Source organism: Calcarisporiella thermophila, assembly GCF_041956535.1.
Source record: "Calcarisporiella thermophila strain CBS 279.70 unplaced genomic scaffold VTP21scaffold_3, whole genome shotgun sequence".
NCBI lineage: Eukaryota > Fungi > Calcarisporiellomycota > Calcarisporiellomycetes > Calcarisporiellales > Calcarisporiellaceae > Calcarisporiella > Calcarisporiella thermophila.
Window position 1 is genome coordinate 626,509 of NW_027192193.1, and position 14,845 is coordinate 641,353.

The 14,845-nt window shown below is 44.7% G+C and overlaps 6 protein-coding genes across 6 annotated transcripts; 3 read left to right on the forward strand and 3 right to left on the reverse strand.

Moving 5' to 3' along the window:
* Positions 1–173: 173 nt before the first annotated feature.
* On the forward strand, positions 174–2,003 carry VTP21DRAFT_7140 (uncharacterized protein; the record flags this gene model as incomplete). Its single annotated transcript, XM_069397849.1, has 1 exon — positions 174–2,003. The coding sequence occupies one exon, from the start codon at positions 174–176 to the stop codon at positions 2,001–2,003; it is 1,830 nt and encodes a 609-aa protein (XP_069255367.1).
* Positions 2,004–2,974: 971 nt separating this feature from the next.
* Positions 2,975–3,627, reverse strand: VTP21DRAFT_7141 (uncharacterized protein; the record flags this gene model as incomplete). The annotated part of the gene is made up of 5 exons (XM_069397850.1): positions 2,975–3,022; positions 3,089–3,152; positions 3,215–3,284; positions 3,341–3,474; positions 3,548–3,627. 5 exons carry the CDS (start codon positions 3,625–3,627, stop codon positions 2,975–2,977), a joined length of 396 nt encoding a protein of 131 aa, XP_069255368.1.
* A 430-nt stretch (positions 3,628–4,057) lies between these two features.
* VTP21DRAFT_7142 (uncharacterized protein) lies at positions 4,058–6,721 on the reverse strand (the record flags this gene model as incomplete). Its single annotated transcript, XM_069397851.1, has 7 exons — positions 4,058–4,311; positions 4,380–4,443; positions 4,510–4,860; positions 4,933–5,646; positions 5,723–5,982; positions 6,049–6,131; positions 6,207–6,721. The coding sequence occupies 7 exons, from the start codon at positions 6,719–6,721 to the stop codon at positions 4,058–4,060; spliced, it is 2,241 nt and encodes a 746-aa protein (XP_069255369.1).
* Positions 6,722–8,454: 1,733 nt separating this feature from the next.
* On the forward strand, positions 8,455–8,775 carry VTP21DRAFT_7143 (uncharacterized protein; the record flags this gene model as incomplete). The annotated part of the gene is made up of 3 exons (XM_069397852.1): positions 8,455–8,491; positions 8,558–8,646; positions 8,710–8,775. The coding sequence occupies 3 exons, from the start codon at positions 8,455–8,457 to the stop codon at positions 8,773–8,775; spliced, it is 192 nt and encodes a 63-aa protein (XP_069255370.1).
* A 1,043-nt stretch (positions 8,776–9,818) lies between these two features.
* Positions 9,819–13,121, forward strand: VTP21DRAFT_7144 (uncharacterized protein; the record flags this gene model as incomplete). The annotated part of the gene is made up of 8 exons (XM_069397853.1): positions 9,819–10,518; positions 10,588–10,964; positions 11,030–11,200; positions 11,262–11,458; positions 11,522–12,129; positions 12,193–12,399; positions 12,462–12,959; positions 13,021–13,121. The coding sequence occupies 8 exons, from the start codon at positions 9,819–9,821 to the stop codon at positions 13,119–13,121; spliced, it is 2,859 nt and encodes a 952-aa protein (XP_069255371.1).
* A 680-nt stretch (positions 13,122–13,801) lies between these two features.
* On the reverse strand, positions 13,802–14,751 carry VTP21DRAFT_7145 (uncharacterized protein; the record flags this gene model as incomplete). The annotated part of the gene is made up of 2 exons (XM_069397854.1): positions 13,802–14,514; positions 14,583–14,751. 2 exons carry the CDS (start codon positions 14,749–14,751, stop codon positions 13,802–13,804), a joined length of 882 nt encoding a protein of 293 aa, XP_069255372.1.
* Between the last annotated feature and the right edge of the window lie 94 nt (positions 14,752–14,845).

Below are 14,845 nucleotides of genomic sequence, written 5' to 3' on the forward strand. Positions count from 1 at the left end.
AGCTCCTATACCCTTCGCTTTTACGAAAACTAATTACGCCCTCTCTATCCTCTATTACTTTGCCCTTAAACTATACTCCTAGAGTCTTTTCCGCTGCATTTTGCCCATCCCTTTTTATTTATCTCTATACATCGCTTTCTTACCCTCATACTACTTAAACCAGCAGAATCAATATGCGCCTGCATACAGTAAATAGATTTGGCCTCCTGCTTAGCACCACTCTTGTCACATTTCTACTCGACGCTCCACTTCTTCTGGCCCAACAAGAAGTGCAACAGCTTGGACCAGCACCAGACGTAGGGGCACCTCCCGCTGCCGCTTCCTCAGTAACGGATCCAGGTCCAAGGCGTGGCCACTGTCTAGTAAACTATGACAAAAACATCTATTTGTTCGGTGGACAAATGGACGGGGCTCGTCCACTTTTTGTCTCTGCATCAATCCCTATTTCCAACAACTCAAACATCGCGTGGCAGAGTGTACCCTCGAATGGAGCAAACAACGTTGTCGATGGTGCATGCGTGGTAACACCAGACGGCTATCTGGTTATTACCGGTTCCAACGGAAATCCTAAAGGCACAGGAGTCCAATACTACAATTTCAAAACAAAAAAATGGAACTCAATTACGCACTATGACCTTCCAAAAGATAAGAACGAAAACAGTGTGTTCGCCAATCGTCGTCAGCATGTTGCCGCATACTTTGGAGATAAAACGATTCTCTTTTTCGGGGGAGTGGTAGACGGGAAGCCGACACAAGACACCTATTTACTTACCCAAACCCCAAGCGAGAATGGATGGTGGTATAAGGTGGTTGAAAAGACTGAGTTTACTCCTCCTCCTCTCACCAATGCCAGCATGGTCGGGCTAGATGATGTTGCACTACTTTTCGGATCACAACTGCAACCAGCTGGGCAGTGGAAAAACATCGCCTACCAATTCAGTGTAAAAGACCAAAAGTGGCTAGATAAGGTGATCCCTTTACCGACAGGATTCGATGGGCTACGAGCATTGAAAGCAAGCAACAAAGAGATATGGCTTGTGCGTGAGGCAAAAGGTGACGGCCCGTCGGTATACTCGCTCAATGTCGATAAACTTGTCGCCATCCCCACAAACACAACCTCAGTGATAATCCCGCCAGGAACCGGTGCTACAATTGTCGGAAACAATCAGCTGGTGACCTATGGCGACACATCTCGTGCTGGGCAAAGTCCGCTGAAGGCTTTTAGTCTAAATGACGGGAAACTGCTACAGAACGTGGATCCGACTCGCCCGATTCCTGCGCCTGAGTTGAACGTTGCGTCAATTCCCTCCCCTTCAAACCTCGCAATACCAACTAATGCCGCATCAGCCCCTACCTCTCCACCGCAAAATGGGGTGCCTGCAAATTCGGGCACCAATTCTGTTAAGGACAATGCAAATAATCTACCTCTTTCTCCAACGGCGACCTCAGCAGGTGGAGGCGGATGGAAAGACATGATTCCTATTATCGCAGGCGGAGCGGTCGGAGGGATTGCACTGGCAGGATTAGTGATCCTTCTTGCCGTGTATGTCGTACGGAAACACAACCAAAACTCACGACCCCCTAAATCTGGGACTGGACGAGGTTCTGCAGCAGCACCACCTCACATTGCCAACACCAATGGCGACTATACTGTAGCGGCTCAGCAGCTTGCAGCTCAAAGTCAAATGGATGAAGCCACTTGGTATGCTATCCTCAGCCGCCTTTTCCGCCCCCAATCGTTCCGGCGCTCTACATCGCAAGCCAAGTCTATTGGAGGGCTAAAAGGTGTGAGTGAAATGAACTCTGTGTCCAGAGCCTATGATGACGAGGAGAGGTCTGGCATTGTGGCCGTAGCCACCTCTGAGGCTCTAGAAGATAACGAGGACGACATGATCGAGTCACGACGCACGCGTGCAAGCTCAGGGATTATGGCTTCCGGTGATAGGCAAATGACCAGTGCCAACGGACGTTTCCAAGAAGTATTCCAAGGTCCTTCACACTAGAGCGTGAATCACCAAGTAATACGCAACCTGTTTTTTAATAATCTGCGATTTGTCGATAGGCTTACCCTCTCGGCTTAAATTAAGTGTTAGTTAGCACCTTTCCTTTAAGATATTACGAAAATTAATGATTTATTATATCCTATTTGAATGTTATTTTTTCGGATCTTTTTTTTTCTCCCTCTCCGACCTCTACCCTACCACAGCCAATTTCTTTAGTTTTCTTTGCATTTTTTTTCTGATTTGTTTTTTTTTTCCTACTTTTGATATTTTATATTGGAGCATATTCCTCCGCTACTTAGTGTATCCCTTCATTATTATTTTGTATCTTTTGTTTTTTTTTTTTTGGTTTCAATAATAATGACTGTGGATATTTCCATTAATTATCGGATTTTATCGCGTAAAGGATATATGTAGTGTACCTTTTGAATTGGAGAGAGTTGCTAGATCCGCTCGTTGCACTAATATATACACTGATCAAGTCATTATGTGTGAAAAATGTCTGCTACAGTTATCTGGAGAGCGCTGCAACATGGCAAGGTCGGACCCTATCGTTGTAATCTACACATGTCTTTAGATGGATTTTCGACAGCTAATACTCCGATTTTTCGCTATAACTCTCTCAGACAACTATGTTAACATTATATTTGTGCATAAGTTTTCCTGGGTTTATTTCTTCCATATATTGGGGGCCAGGCCTGGGCTTTAGAATGATTCAATGTAGGCCATATCAACTCAAATTATTGATCAGTCTCTAGCACGACTCATTCTGAGGACAGGCTCGACTCTCCACTATATTACACTAACAAACATCGTCGTAAAACTGAAGTATTTGTACTTCCACTTAGGGATTAAGCAATGAACCCTCGACTCGCCAAGTGAGCACAATCGTAAAGCACATATTTCTGGAAAAAATGATGGTTGATCTTTTAATATGCATTTTAATTAAAGTCATACGAAAATTCTTTATTGACTCAATAGTAATATACACCATAGACAACTGCCACGCACCATAATGAATCCTAGATTAAAGAAGAAAAAACTGGTTACTTCATCTCGTACAAGTATATAAACCATGGCTTTTTTACGTTTGTGAAAATCTCTTGAGCTATATTATCGGTATCGGCATCCCAAAAACAGCGACAATCGATTCTATAGAATGATATGAGGTAGCTTCAGGGACATCAAGGCCAAACAAGAAAAGTAGTATTTACCTTGCTCCCTCTCCCCTATTCTCTCCAATAACAACATTCACAACATATTTATACCGATTTAAATCGAGAGCTAAACAATATAATTTAGACGCGAAAATGAAGCTGGTATGAACTTTGGGTGCTCACCTAAAAGTCGTTTTTTTATCGCCTCTGCAATCTCATTACACCACGATGAACAGTGAGCAGCGTCATATTTTTTGCCAGCGAGATGATCTTGTAATACTTGGTTGATGAGTTTATTTACAACAGCTGGGCGAAATCTATTCATGGAATTTAAAAAGAGATTAATTCTGATCTCAATCATGGTGCAATCTGCCAATGTGGTGTTCTCACTTGTAGCTAGGGCGAACAGAAGAGGAGCCTGATAAACTTGTGCGATTGAAGCGTAGAGGGGAGGCAAGACTGGGCTCCATACTTGATATTTTAATGAATATGAGGAGAAGCGAAATAGCTTTCAAATTTTAGCTTTTCATTTCGCTTTATAATTATCGGATATCCTTATTGAGATATAGACATTCTATGTAATTGTTGGGGTGAAGTTTTTACTCGACATGAATCGCTCTCTCAACCAAAAACTCGGGTATAAGGTTCTTTAAAGCCCTTGAATGATTTAACATTTTATAGCTTTTGGTATGTTTTTATTTTTGACTAAAAGGGGCTGTCTATATAATATCGTTTTATTTAGATCAAAATAACAGGGGAAGAAATGCCTATAAAATAGAATAACAGAATTCCTTTCCCATTTTTCGACACAATCTACAAAAAGAAAAAAAAGGAAGGGAAAAAAAAAAAAGAAAAAACCCTAAAAAGAATAAAAACCAAAAAAAAATAACATATAACATATCATATTGCTTCATTGATAATTGCAAATGCACGCCGGTAAACATCAAGCATTGCTTCACATTTAGCTCGTTCTTGAGCGAGAGCCTCGTCTTCCTGTAATAATTCCTCAAAAAGATCTTCCTTGTAGAGTGCAGAAACGAGTCTGTTCTGCACAGTCTCGCGACAATGGTTTACAAGCAGATGCATTACAGCTTTTGGAACTAGGTCTTGCACTGTCTTGCGGACAATGTTGAAATAGGATATGATAAGGGTGCCTAGCAAATTATATTTAGGAGTCAAAACAGGACCAGGGTTTCAGTACTAGAAGAGGGAAACCACTCACGAATCAATTGGGTCTCGAATTCATCGCGCTTCGTTAGTTGATTGGTCTTGCCCTCTATTGCAGACTGCATGGGAATAAATCTATTAGCAAAGAACTGAAGCTATTCTGTGTAAATATGGGAGCAACTCACAGGTATATCCGGCTTTCGCTTCTGCTCCAGCGAGTACATCAGTTTTGACTGTGTACTATGCGGGCTTGGCACCATATCGGGGGGGCCGAGAGCGGCTCTATCCGATTTATTGGCACCGCCAAAGAAGTACATGAAGAACGAGTCCTGGGAGTCCTCAACATTGGTTGGCTCTGTGGGTGCAGCCAGCTGCCCATTAGTGGGGGTAGTAAGGTGGCGCTGTCCACTTGGAGACGATGCCGCGGAGGATGATGTTGCGGAGGGTGCAGAGTGGGGACCTGTTTCCGTCGGCCCGTTCTGGGTTTCTGCGGCCTCTTCTTTGTGTGCTCCAGGACCAGTGCTAGCCGAGCTTGGCTGATGTAAAATCAAAAGTAATCAGTGAAGTCGCCTGGAGCAATTCAACGTTCAAGAGAAAGAAATACATACTCTACGATGTTGATGCAAATGCTGGTGTTGCCGTTTGGCCTTGGAACTCTCTAGAGAACTCATTGCAGCAGCACCACCTATAAAATCGGGGTGATTTGTGTTGATATAAGAGCGCTGAATGCTGATGAGACTTTCTACATAAGTTGATGTTGGGCCAAGTCGCTCTCTCAAGAGATCAGATACGACCTCGATGAGTTTAGCGTGGAACCGCGGGAACCTCTGAAGCTCCTTGTTTCCGCAGCTATGGCAGACTTTCATGAGCTCTTCATACACAAGCTCCACGCACCGGAGACTCGGGGGCTCGAGTAGTTGGATCTGGGGCTTTACAAGAAGTTCAAAGGTAATCTCGGGCACAAAAAGAGTAGCGCGTGGGCCGGTCGAGTTGCGGATTGCGGTGCGAATATCCTGAGCAGATAGATTTGCGCAAGGGTGTATTGCTTCGAGCGCTTGGCCAAACACGTTGTTAAAAATGAAGTATATCCGTGCACCACCACACAACTCCTTCGTCGATATTTCAGGGGAAGTCCCGTCAATCGAAGAGACGAAGTCATTTGCAAACTTGGTTAGTAGATTGAGGATGAGAGTGCCGCGATGTGCTGTGCCGCTAAATGTGGCATCTCCATAAGAAGCAAGCTCTTGCTGCGTCTGACCGATCATGGTGTTTAATTTGGCTTTTAGTTCAGGAAGCCTCTCCCGGATATGGTTCATTAAAATCTATATATATGAAAGAGAGAAAATTAAGCCCCTATCACACAAAATACAAAGATTTATGCTTGAGGTGGGGGCATACATTGTTAAGTGTTTTGGCCAAATGAGGAGTACCACAGCGATGTGCGATGGTTCGATAAGCTGGATGCTGTATGAAAAACTCCTTCTCTGCTTTAAGAGCCTCTGACATTGGTTTACGCGTGATGATATCTTGTTGGCTCCGGTTGACAATGCCAATAAAGCCAAATTTAAGAGGATAAGCGCGTCCACTGAGAATATCGAGGGCGTTTGTTCCAGCATCCATCAAGTCCAACTTGGTAAGTACACCGATAGTTCTTTTGCCTGAAGAAACACAAGAAAGGAGGTGAACCAAAAAGTGAGGGTAAAGAAGCAAGATAGATCAAATACCTTCTGGATCGACCTGTCGTGCAAGTTTTAAGCTGTCAGAATTTACAAGGTCCACGTTGGCAGCACTAACAGCTAGAATCAAGCTGAAAAAAAAAACGTATAAACAAATGGAATATAATGTATTCTATATCCATTGAAATCTTTGGTTCGCAACTAACCTGTTTGGCTTGGAGATATAGTCTAGTACAAGCGCTCTAGTCTGCTTTTCTATATCCATCGGCTGGTCTCCGATGGGAATTTTGGTCAATCCAGGCGTGTCTACTAGAGTAATGTTGAGGACTTTTGGAGAAAACACACGTAGATGGATAGGGACACGCGATATCCCTTTGTTAGTTCCCGCGATACGAGCAGTGTCAGCCTCGATTTCCGCACGAATTTCGTCAAAATCATAGAAGCGGCGGTTCTGGATGTGTAAGAATTCACCATACTCTTTACCACTGCCATCATCCGCATCCGGTATATTCACTAGCTGGAGAACAAGTGGGCGTCGCGTCACAATACCACTACCACGTGGGAGAAAGTCGCGTTGTACGATATTTTCTAGCACAGAGGATTTACCAGAAGATTGTGATCCAACAACCACAATCTGCGGAAGGTCAAGTTCGGCGGTCCCTGTGCCTACTGTTGTGAATACCTCTTGAAGTTTGTTAACGAGCGCGATTAGATCGTTCATTGGCAAGGCAATAGAGGTATGTAAATTTGGAGAAGAGAAGCGAAAGGGAAAAAAAAAAGGTAGCACCCCTTCCTAACTAAACGCAGTGAATAAACAAAACTAGTAACGAAAAGGGCTACAGAATGGAAGATAATAAACGACACTTAATACAATACGCAGCGTCTTGGCGTCTATATATGATATAAGATACAAAGAATAGAATGCAGCTCAGAAGACTATTGCTTGCCGTTAGTCTATAAAGAAAAAAATAATCTGGAATTAGGAGAGAGGTGTTTATCGACACTCTCAAACCCTTTGGTGAAATACTACGTCACTCGATTTCAGGCTAATGCCTCCTTCTCGGCATTGCCAAGGTACCCTCTCTCATTCTCCGCAAAAACTAGAGAAAGACATAAATATACTACTAGTTTATCCGTTGCAGATTCATGATAACAACAAAAACCTTTGGTCGGTCTTGGGTAAAATCAAGTACTTGGCTTTACCATTAGAATGCACGTATATAGAGTTTAAAGAGACAACTCAAGGTCATTGTAGAGAAAATTATCGATTACGATTTGACAAGAACAATATTACCCTTTGGGGAGGAGATACGAAATAAAGATTACGGGTTGTGTACGGGTATGCGTTTTGTTAATTCGAACGCAATCTATTTTTTTTTTTTCCTTAAGAGCATCCTTTCGACTTTCATCCCTATAAAATTGTCTGCAATTAAATCGATAAAGAATTAAATGTATTCAATTATACAAAGTGAGCATCATAAGGAGAATCAATAAAAAAACCCTATTTGAAATAAGAGTGTGCGAAACCATTCCATTGACTATTTTCGCCTATGTGAAAAACACCCTACCAAATATTCCGCATGCCCCTAGTTCCTTTAATCTAGGTAGCCCTACTCTTCGAATTCCAAGCCATCAGTTGACTGTGGCATTTGTATTCTGTCAGATATCGAGGAGAAAACAAATGCTACAGGCTGGCCAAGTGAACTGAGTGAGGAAGACATTAAAGGGATACTTGGCAAAGGCAATTTTCAATTTGGGAAACTGTGATCAGCGTAAAATATACGCAGTTCTCCTACTCATGCTTATTGAAATATTACCTTCAGCAAATAGAGATTTTTGCCTAAATGTCCATATTTTGAAATGGCCACTCAGCCCACTTTCGTTAGACACTCATAGTAAGCTACATTCTGTGGCTGTAAGCCTACGACCATTTGGTATATGAACAAGCATTAGGCACTGTCTTCATATGCTTTTTGTAGATAGAATATATTCATTATTCGGACAGATGGTTAGCCTATCCGCCAACTGGTGCAACGAACCATGGGAAAGTCGATTCTGAAACTATGGGTTGGGTCTATCCAGGGAAACTCGTTTTAAATAGATTTGCTTGTGATATGGGCAAATATTTGTACTTGTCTTTGAATTTGATTTTTGAGTGGAATCCCCGAATTGCGCTCCGATCTCTTATATATATCTCTTATATATGATTGTATGGCAAAAAAAAAAATCGAAATCGCAGCATTTTCGCGTTTTGTATGAGGACTATGATTTGCTAGTGAAATTCGCTGTCACGAAAAAAAAAGAGGCGAGTAAATTTCGCGTTTTTTTTTATTTTTCCTAAGTCTCATATAAACCCACTTGCTATTGAGCTCCTTACTCTTCATTTCTCTCTCTCTTTTCTTCAGTCATCCACTTTCATCTCTACTTTACATAGTAACAGCTAGGCTCCCCACAATGCCTCCCAAAGCAAAAGTTGCCAAAAAGTCGTCCAGTATGTTCCCATTCGAATAATCAGCTATGCAATTGGTTAACTGACTTACACTATTTCCCATAACAGCTGAGGGCAAAAAACTCTCACCCTACAATAAGTTTATGAAGGCCGAGGTTGCCAAGGTTAAAGCCGAAAATCCTGACCTTAATCATAAGGTATTAAGTGAAATGAGTGAGGGTGCAATATTAGTTTACTAGACCGATGTTATCTCCCCATAGGAAGCTTTTAAGAAAGCGGCTTCGCGGTGGAAGGATTCGCCGGAGAATCCCAAAAACAAAAAATAAGAGATAGCCAGCCAAAACTTCCCATGGCTTCGCTTGGCATTTTATGGTCTGCAAAACGCCCTTGTTATTTCACTTTTTTGGATGACGGTGTATGAGCCAATTTCTCCCCCCTATTATTACTATTATTTTCTTTTTGTACAGCTGTTTATTCACTTTCTCCCAATTTTGCTTTTGTGTTTGTCCAATATCAATAAATTTTGTTTTCTTTGGAAAAACCCTAAACGCAAGGAATTGGTCGCCGCCTGCCCGCAACAAGCCATCTGGGAGCCGGCCTTCCAGGGTCGGACCATAGGAGAACGAGCTTAATAAGAAGAAACTTGGGCGAAAAATAGTTTTGGGTTTGAGGAGCTGGGTGCACTGGCCATTTTCTGCAGTCGCACAGTGAGCGACCATGACGAAGCTTTTTTTTTCCTTATCTCTCGATCTGCGAGATATTTCAAAGGCAGAGTGGGGGAGAGAAGAGAAGAGAGGAGAGAAAAAAAGTTCTTTTGCGCATGATATAACCCTTCGCCGCGCAAGAGAAAGAAAACAAGAGGCCTGTAGAACCTTGCAGGCATTGAGGCAGATCAACAATGCTCTTGTAGAGTCACGTGCTATTAAAACAATTTTTGAAAAAGCGATCTCTTTAAAAGTATAAATGATGGCGCAGCGTATATTGGAATAAATAGAGGTTAAAAAAAGACTGTTGCAGGGATGCTCACTCTGGCGTGTCTTCTCCCCTCTTCTCTCTCCATTAGCCTTCCTCTCTATTACACGCTACGGGAATCAAGTTCATTTACCATTTTTTTATCCGACTAAAACCTCTTATCAAGATCAATTGTTTCTCTTCTGCATTAAATGTGGCAATCATAAATGCTCAATTAAGAAAAAGTGACACCAAGAGCTTTCCCCACATTTTCCGTTATAATTTTTATTTTAACGTGAATGTTGGCTTCCTCTTTGAGCGCTTGCTCCTCTGTTGCGCCTCTCCTGTTGCCTTACTGGCCGCTCTGCTCTTTGTCCTATACTCCCTTTTCTTTGCTTGAATCCTGTGGGCGGCGGCCATGATAGTATTCCGCCCCCTTCGCCAAAAACTCGACTCCCTCACTCGCAGCGACGCAGTGAATGAATCCTCCTCCGATGTGGACTTAACATTCGCGCGTCGCCTATCTTCAGTGTCTCCACTCTCACCCCTCTACGCCACTTCGCCTCCATCTAGAGACGATATGGGTACAAAGCAAGCGGCTGGGCTCGCAAAATCTTATGATCCCCAATGCACGACTCGTATCGCTAGGCGCCGATCAGACACTCTTTCATGCTTGAAGGCTGGTGTATTAAGAATTCGACCCGCTATCTCACGCCGTACTTCACAGCCATTCGTTTCAAATCTCTTGACTAAGAAGGAGCTATGCGAAACCTCGCTCTGTCGCTCGCCAACTTCCACATTTTCCATCGCATCCTCTCCTAGTACTGCTTCGATTGCGTCCGTAGATTCATCTATTGATTGGCCTTCCTCTTCTTCGACTACATCATGCTCCTCCTACTCCTCTATTGGGCATACTTCGTCCTGGCTCTCGCACCCTACTGGAAAGTTGTTCAACAAACCCGAATTTGACATGTCTCCCTATACTGATGGAAATTGGCCTGTATCCCTTTCCGGGTCATTGATGCTCAAAGTGTCCGCCAAACGAATGCGATACCGGCTGCTTCGGTTGGATCCGGAGCAGGGTCGGATAATGTGGGATTCAAAGAAAGACGGGATAAGTGAGTGTATCATCCTGCTGTGTGTTTTTGACAAGTCCATTTTTTCTCATCCCCCATCCGCCTCTCTAGTCAACATCGAGAATATAAAAGATCTGCGTATAGGTCCGGATGCTCGGATATATCGTGAGCAATTCAAGATATCGTCTGACCAGGAAGAACGCTGGATGTCCATCTTCTATCACCAAAACGGCCGCCAAAAGACATTTCACTGCATTGCTCCCACACGCAAAATCTTCAACGACTTTGTGACAGTGCTGCGACGGCTCATGTCCGATCAGAACCAGATCGGTCTGCTCAGATGGCGTAATAGCTGCTGGCTGGTGCAACGCTGGAGGGAGGAAATAGCAGGAGATAAGGAGGACCGTGTGAATTTTGAGCAGATTGCCCAATTCTGCCGCCAACTTAATATTCAGTATTCAAGAAGGGAGTTGAAAATACGTTTTGATGTGCGCATCTTGACGATGGGATTCCGTCTTCAGATCGAAGGCTAATGACTATTATTCCTTTGTAGAGCGTGGATGAGCACAACCAGGGAACACTGGGATTTGATGAGTTCACGAAATTCATTAGAGCGCTCAAGGATCGCAGAGAGGTCAACGCCATTTTCCACCGATGGGCAAAACAACATGCAGACAAAATCACGCTAAGCGAGTTCAAGCAGTTCATGATGGAGGCGCAAAAGGTGCTGCTGTGAAGATCTCCTTGTTTTAGTGATCGTTTTACTAGATGAGGCTCCTTATTAGATGTCTGACACCGATGAACGCTTCTCCTCCCTTTACCACAAGTATGCGGATGGTACCGGGTTAATGTCGATGGACTGCTTCACAAGCTTCCTCCTCTCATTCACCGACAATGGGCTTATCTCGCCCAACCGCGGCAGCTTGTACGAAGATATGACACTTCCACTTAACATGTACTTCATTGCAAGTTCCCACAACACGTAAGCAACTACTTTTGAGAGGACGAGGAATTCAACCTTAATTTTATCCGTGTTGTGTCCTAGGTATCTGCTGGGCCACCAACTAACGGGCCAATCGTCCGTTGAGGGTTACGTTCGCGCTCTTCGTGAGGGGTGCCGATGCGTAGAGTTGGATTGTTGGGATGGCCCCGATGGGCCGATCATCTACCACGGCCACACGCTGACTACCAAAATCCACTTCAAAGACGCACTGGAAGCAATTGCGCAGCACGCATTCGTTGCCTCTCCCTACCCGCTGATTCTCTCGCTTGAAGTGCACTGCTGTCTTGAGCAACAGGAGACGATGGCAGCACTGTTGCATCAGGTATTCGGGGATTGTCTCGTAACGCGGCCGCTACGGGAAAACGAAGCCTGTCTCCCCTCGCCAGCCGAGCTCATGTATCGAGTTCTGATTAAAGGCAAGATCCACCTGCCCCATCATAGCACAAATACGCCAGAGACCGAGAGTGAGGGAGACTCTCGCGAGGGAGATTGGTGTACGGAGAGCGAACCTGATGATCCGCCATCGATGCTGTTGGGCTCCCCACCCACCATGAAAGAGGTGCAAGGCTCCACAAAGAAGCCGAAAGTTGCCAAAGCGCTTTCAGATTTAGCTGTGTATTGCAAGGCGGTCAAATATCGCACCTTTGACGGTAAGCATGGTTTTGCCCTCCTCCTCCTAAAGCACTCGATTTACCTGTTAAAATGCACAACAGTGGCACACCGCTTCCAGGTGCTTTCTTTTTCTGAACGGGTGGCCTCGCGTATCTATAGGCAGTGTAAGAGATCATTCGTGGAGTATAATCGCAACTGTATGACGCGCGTCTACCCCGCGGGAACTCGGATAGCCTCGTCCAATTTCGAGCCCCAAAAATATTGGGCTGCTGGCAGTCAATTCGTGGCGCTAAATTACCAGACATTCGGTACATGCGGCCAAGCTTCTACTCGTTTTTCAGTGTGGGGCTAATCTTTATTTCATGCGTAGACCGAGGGATGCAGATCAACCGGGCAATGTTCCTGGGCAATGGTAAGAGCGGATACATATTAAAGCCGGCGTCCATCCGTGCTTCCCATCTCCCAACCCCCCCTGCTTCTCCGATCTATTCGTCAAACTACACTCCTGAACTTTGTTTTGTTTCGTGGGAATGTTTGTGGGTGGAGGTCGAGATCATCTCGGCGCATCACTTGCACCGTCGTGATTCGAGCACAAGCCCGGTAGTAGGGGTGCGGTCCGATGCTCTGGGCATGGATCCATATTGTGAGGTGGAGCTCCTTGGGCCTGAGGGGTACTCTGTCCGAAGGCGCACCGCCCCTGTGCCGGAGAATGGATTCAATCCTGTGTGGCAGGAGGGGATGAAGTTCCGCATCATTCGGGACAAGGTGGAGCATGCAGAACTGTTGTTTCTGCGATTCGAGGTATGCGATGAGCAGACAGGGGATATAGTCGGAATTTATTGCGCTAGGCTTGTGGATATTCAACAAGGTAGGTGCTGTTGGGACGAGAAATTTAAAAGGTTCATTGTTCTTACCCCTGCTCGCAACAGGATACCGTAACGTTCCGCTGTATGATGTCAACGGGGAAATGTGTGTGCTGAGTTCTCTCTTGGTGAGAATCGATATTGCGGTGGATAAGAACATTGAATGAAACTTCCCTCATTCTTTTCGGTTTTTTCTTTTTTTCCAAAACGAACTTGGGCGGATAGATGGATGGGTCTAATGCTTCTGAGTTTTTTTCGGATAGACTTTTGTTTCCCCCTCTTTTTCGCTTTTTCCTCTATTCTGCGAACAAAATTTGAATATTTAGCGTGTAATATTGACGATTTCCCCCTCAAAATTATATAATCTTTTTATTTTCCTTTGTCTTGTTGTACTTTGTGCCTGTAAGAAGAAAAAATGTTGTTGCTACCTTTTATTTTTTTTCTTTTCTTTTTGCTCGTTAATCAGTTTTATTTCCCCCTTTTTCTTTCTTTACGTTTATATATATATATATATTTCATACTTTATTGCGCACAAATTGAAAACAAAAATATACCAACTTATTTTTTTTTTTGCTGTAACTCTGCTTATGGCACTTCTTTGTTTTTAGATGAACCCAATCTTGCTTAATCTCCAGACTTTTCCATATCCATGAGATTCTCTAAATAGGCGCTTTAATTCCTTTAAATATATTCGTACATTTCAGCTTTCGCTTATATAATTCACGTGGTAACCTTTATACACAGAGAAGACGACAAGAAAGACCTCTCACTTTTGATAATAGAATGGGATAAAAATACTTGCTGTGTGAAGAGGGGGGGGGAGTGGGGAGGGAGAACAAGATCCATTTCATGCCGATACCCCGGCAATGGGGGCCTCTTTCGCTTGCTGCCGTGCTAGCGCCTCTTTGCGACGCTTTTGTGAAGCAATGTAGGCCTGGCGCATGGCGAAATAGTCCTTATGCAACCCACACTCTGTCTTTTCTCGGCCCTGCCACCTTCCGCTTCGCTCGTTGGAGGGGTCGGTGGTTGGACGGGTGCTGTGCCAGTCTCCAATGGATCGGTAGCCGCGGTCGAGAAGGGGGTTATATGGCACCTCGTTGGCTTGGATGTAGGCCCGAACGCGGGCAAAGTCCCAGCTGGCGAGGGGGTTGAGTTTGAGAAGCCCGGTGCTCTTCTCCACCTCAAGGATTGGGATGTTCTCGCGGTCGCCCTTCTGACTTCGGCGACGGCCTGTGATCACGGCCGCGACATTGAGTTCGGTGTAGGCGCGGCGAGCAGGTTCCACCTTGACCAGGTAGTCGTAGGTGGCCTCGTCGGTCTCCCAGAGACGCTCCCCGTGCACTTGCTCAAAGTCCTGTGTGGTTTGGCAGTCTTGCGGGCGATAGATATGCAGAGGCGCGTTGTAGTGCTTTGAAACACGATCAGCGAGCTCGACGGTCTCGGTGAAGTGGTAGAGCGTATCAAGGAAGATGAGCGGGACGAGGTGTTTCGGCTGAGCATCTCCTTCCTGTAAGGCGCGCTCCACGCTAATTTTGGAGATCATGTCCAAGATGACGAGGCCTAATCGATGGACAGCGATGTTAGATAAGATATCTGACCATCCCGCACCCCTATATAGCCCCACTAACCTGTCAAGCCAAAGGCAGTCGTCTGATAGAGGTTGGGGAGTGATATCATCGCCCATTCCAGGATTTTTTCGGCTGGGAGCTGGGAGAGTTGTTGGTTGAGGTAGTCTAGGTGAGCTTGGGTGAAGCCGACAGGCACCGCGTTGGCTTGAACTTCGTCTGAGGGGGTCATATTTATATTTGCAAAGGGATAGATAGTCGCGTGCAGGATGTTCAGGAGAAACAGGAAAACAAAAAGACAAGCGGTGCTTAACCTCCCTGGTGCA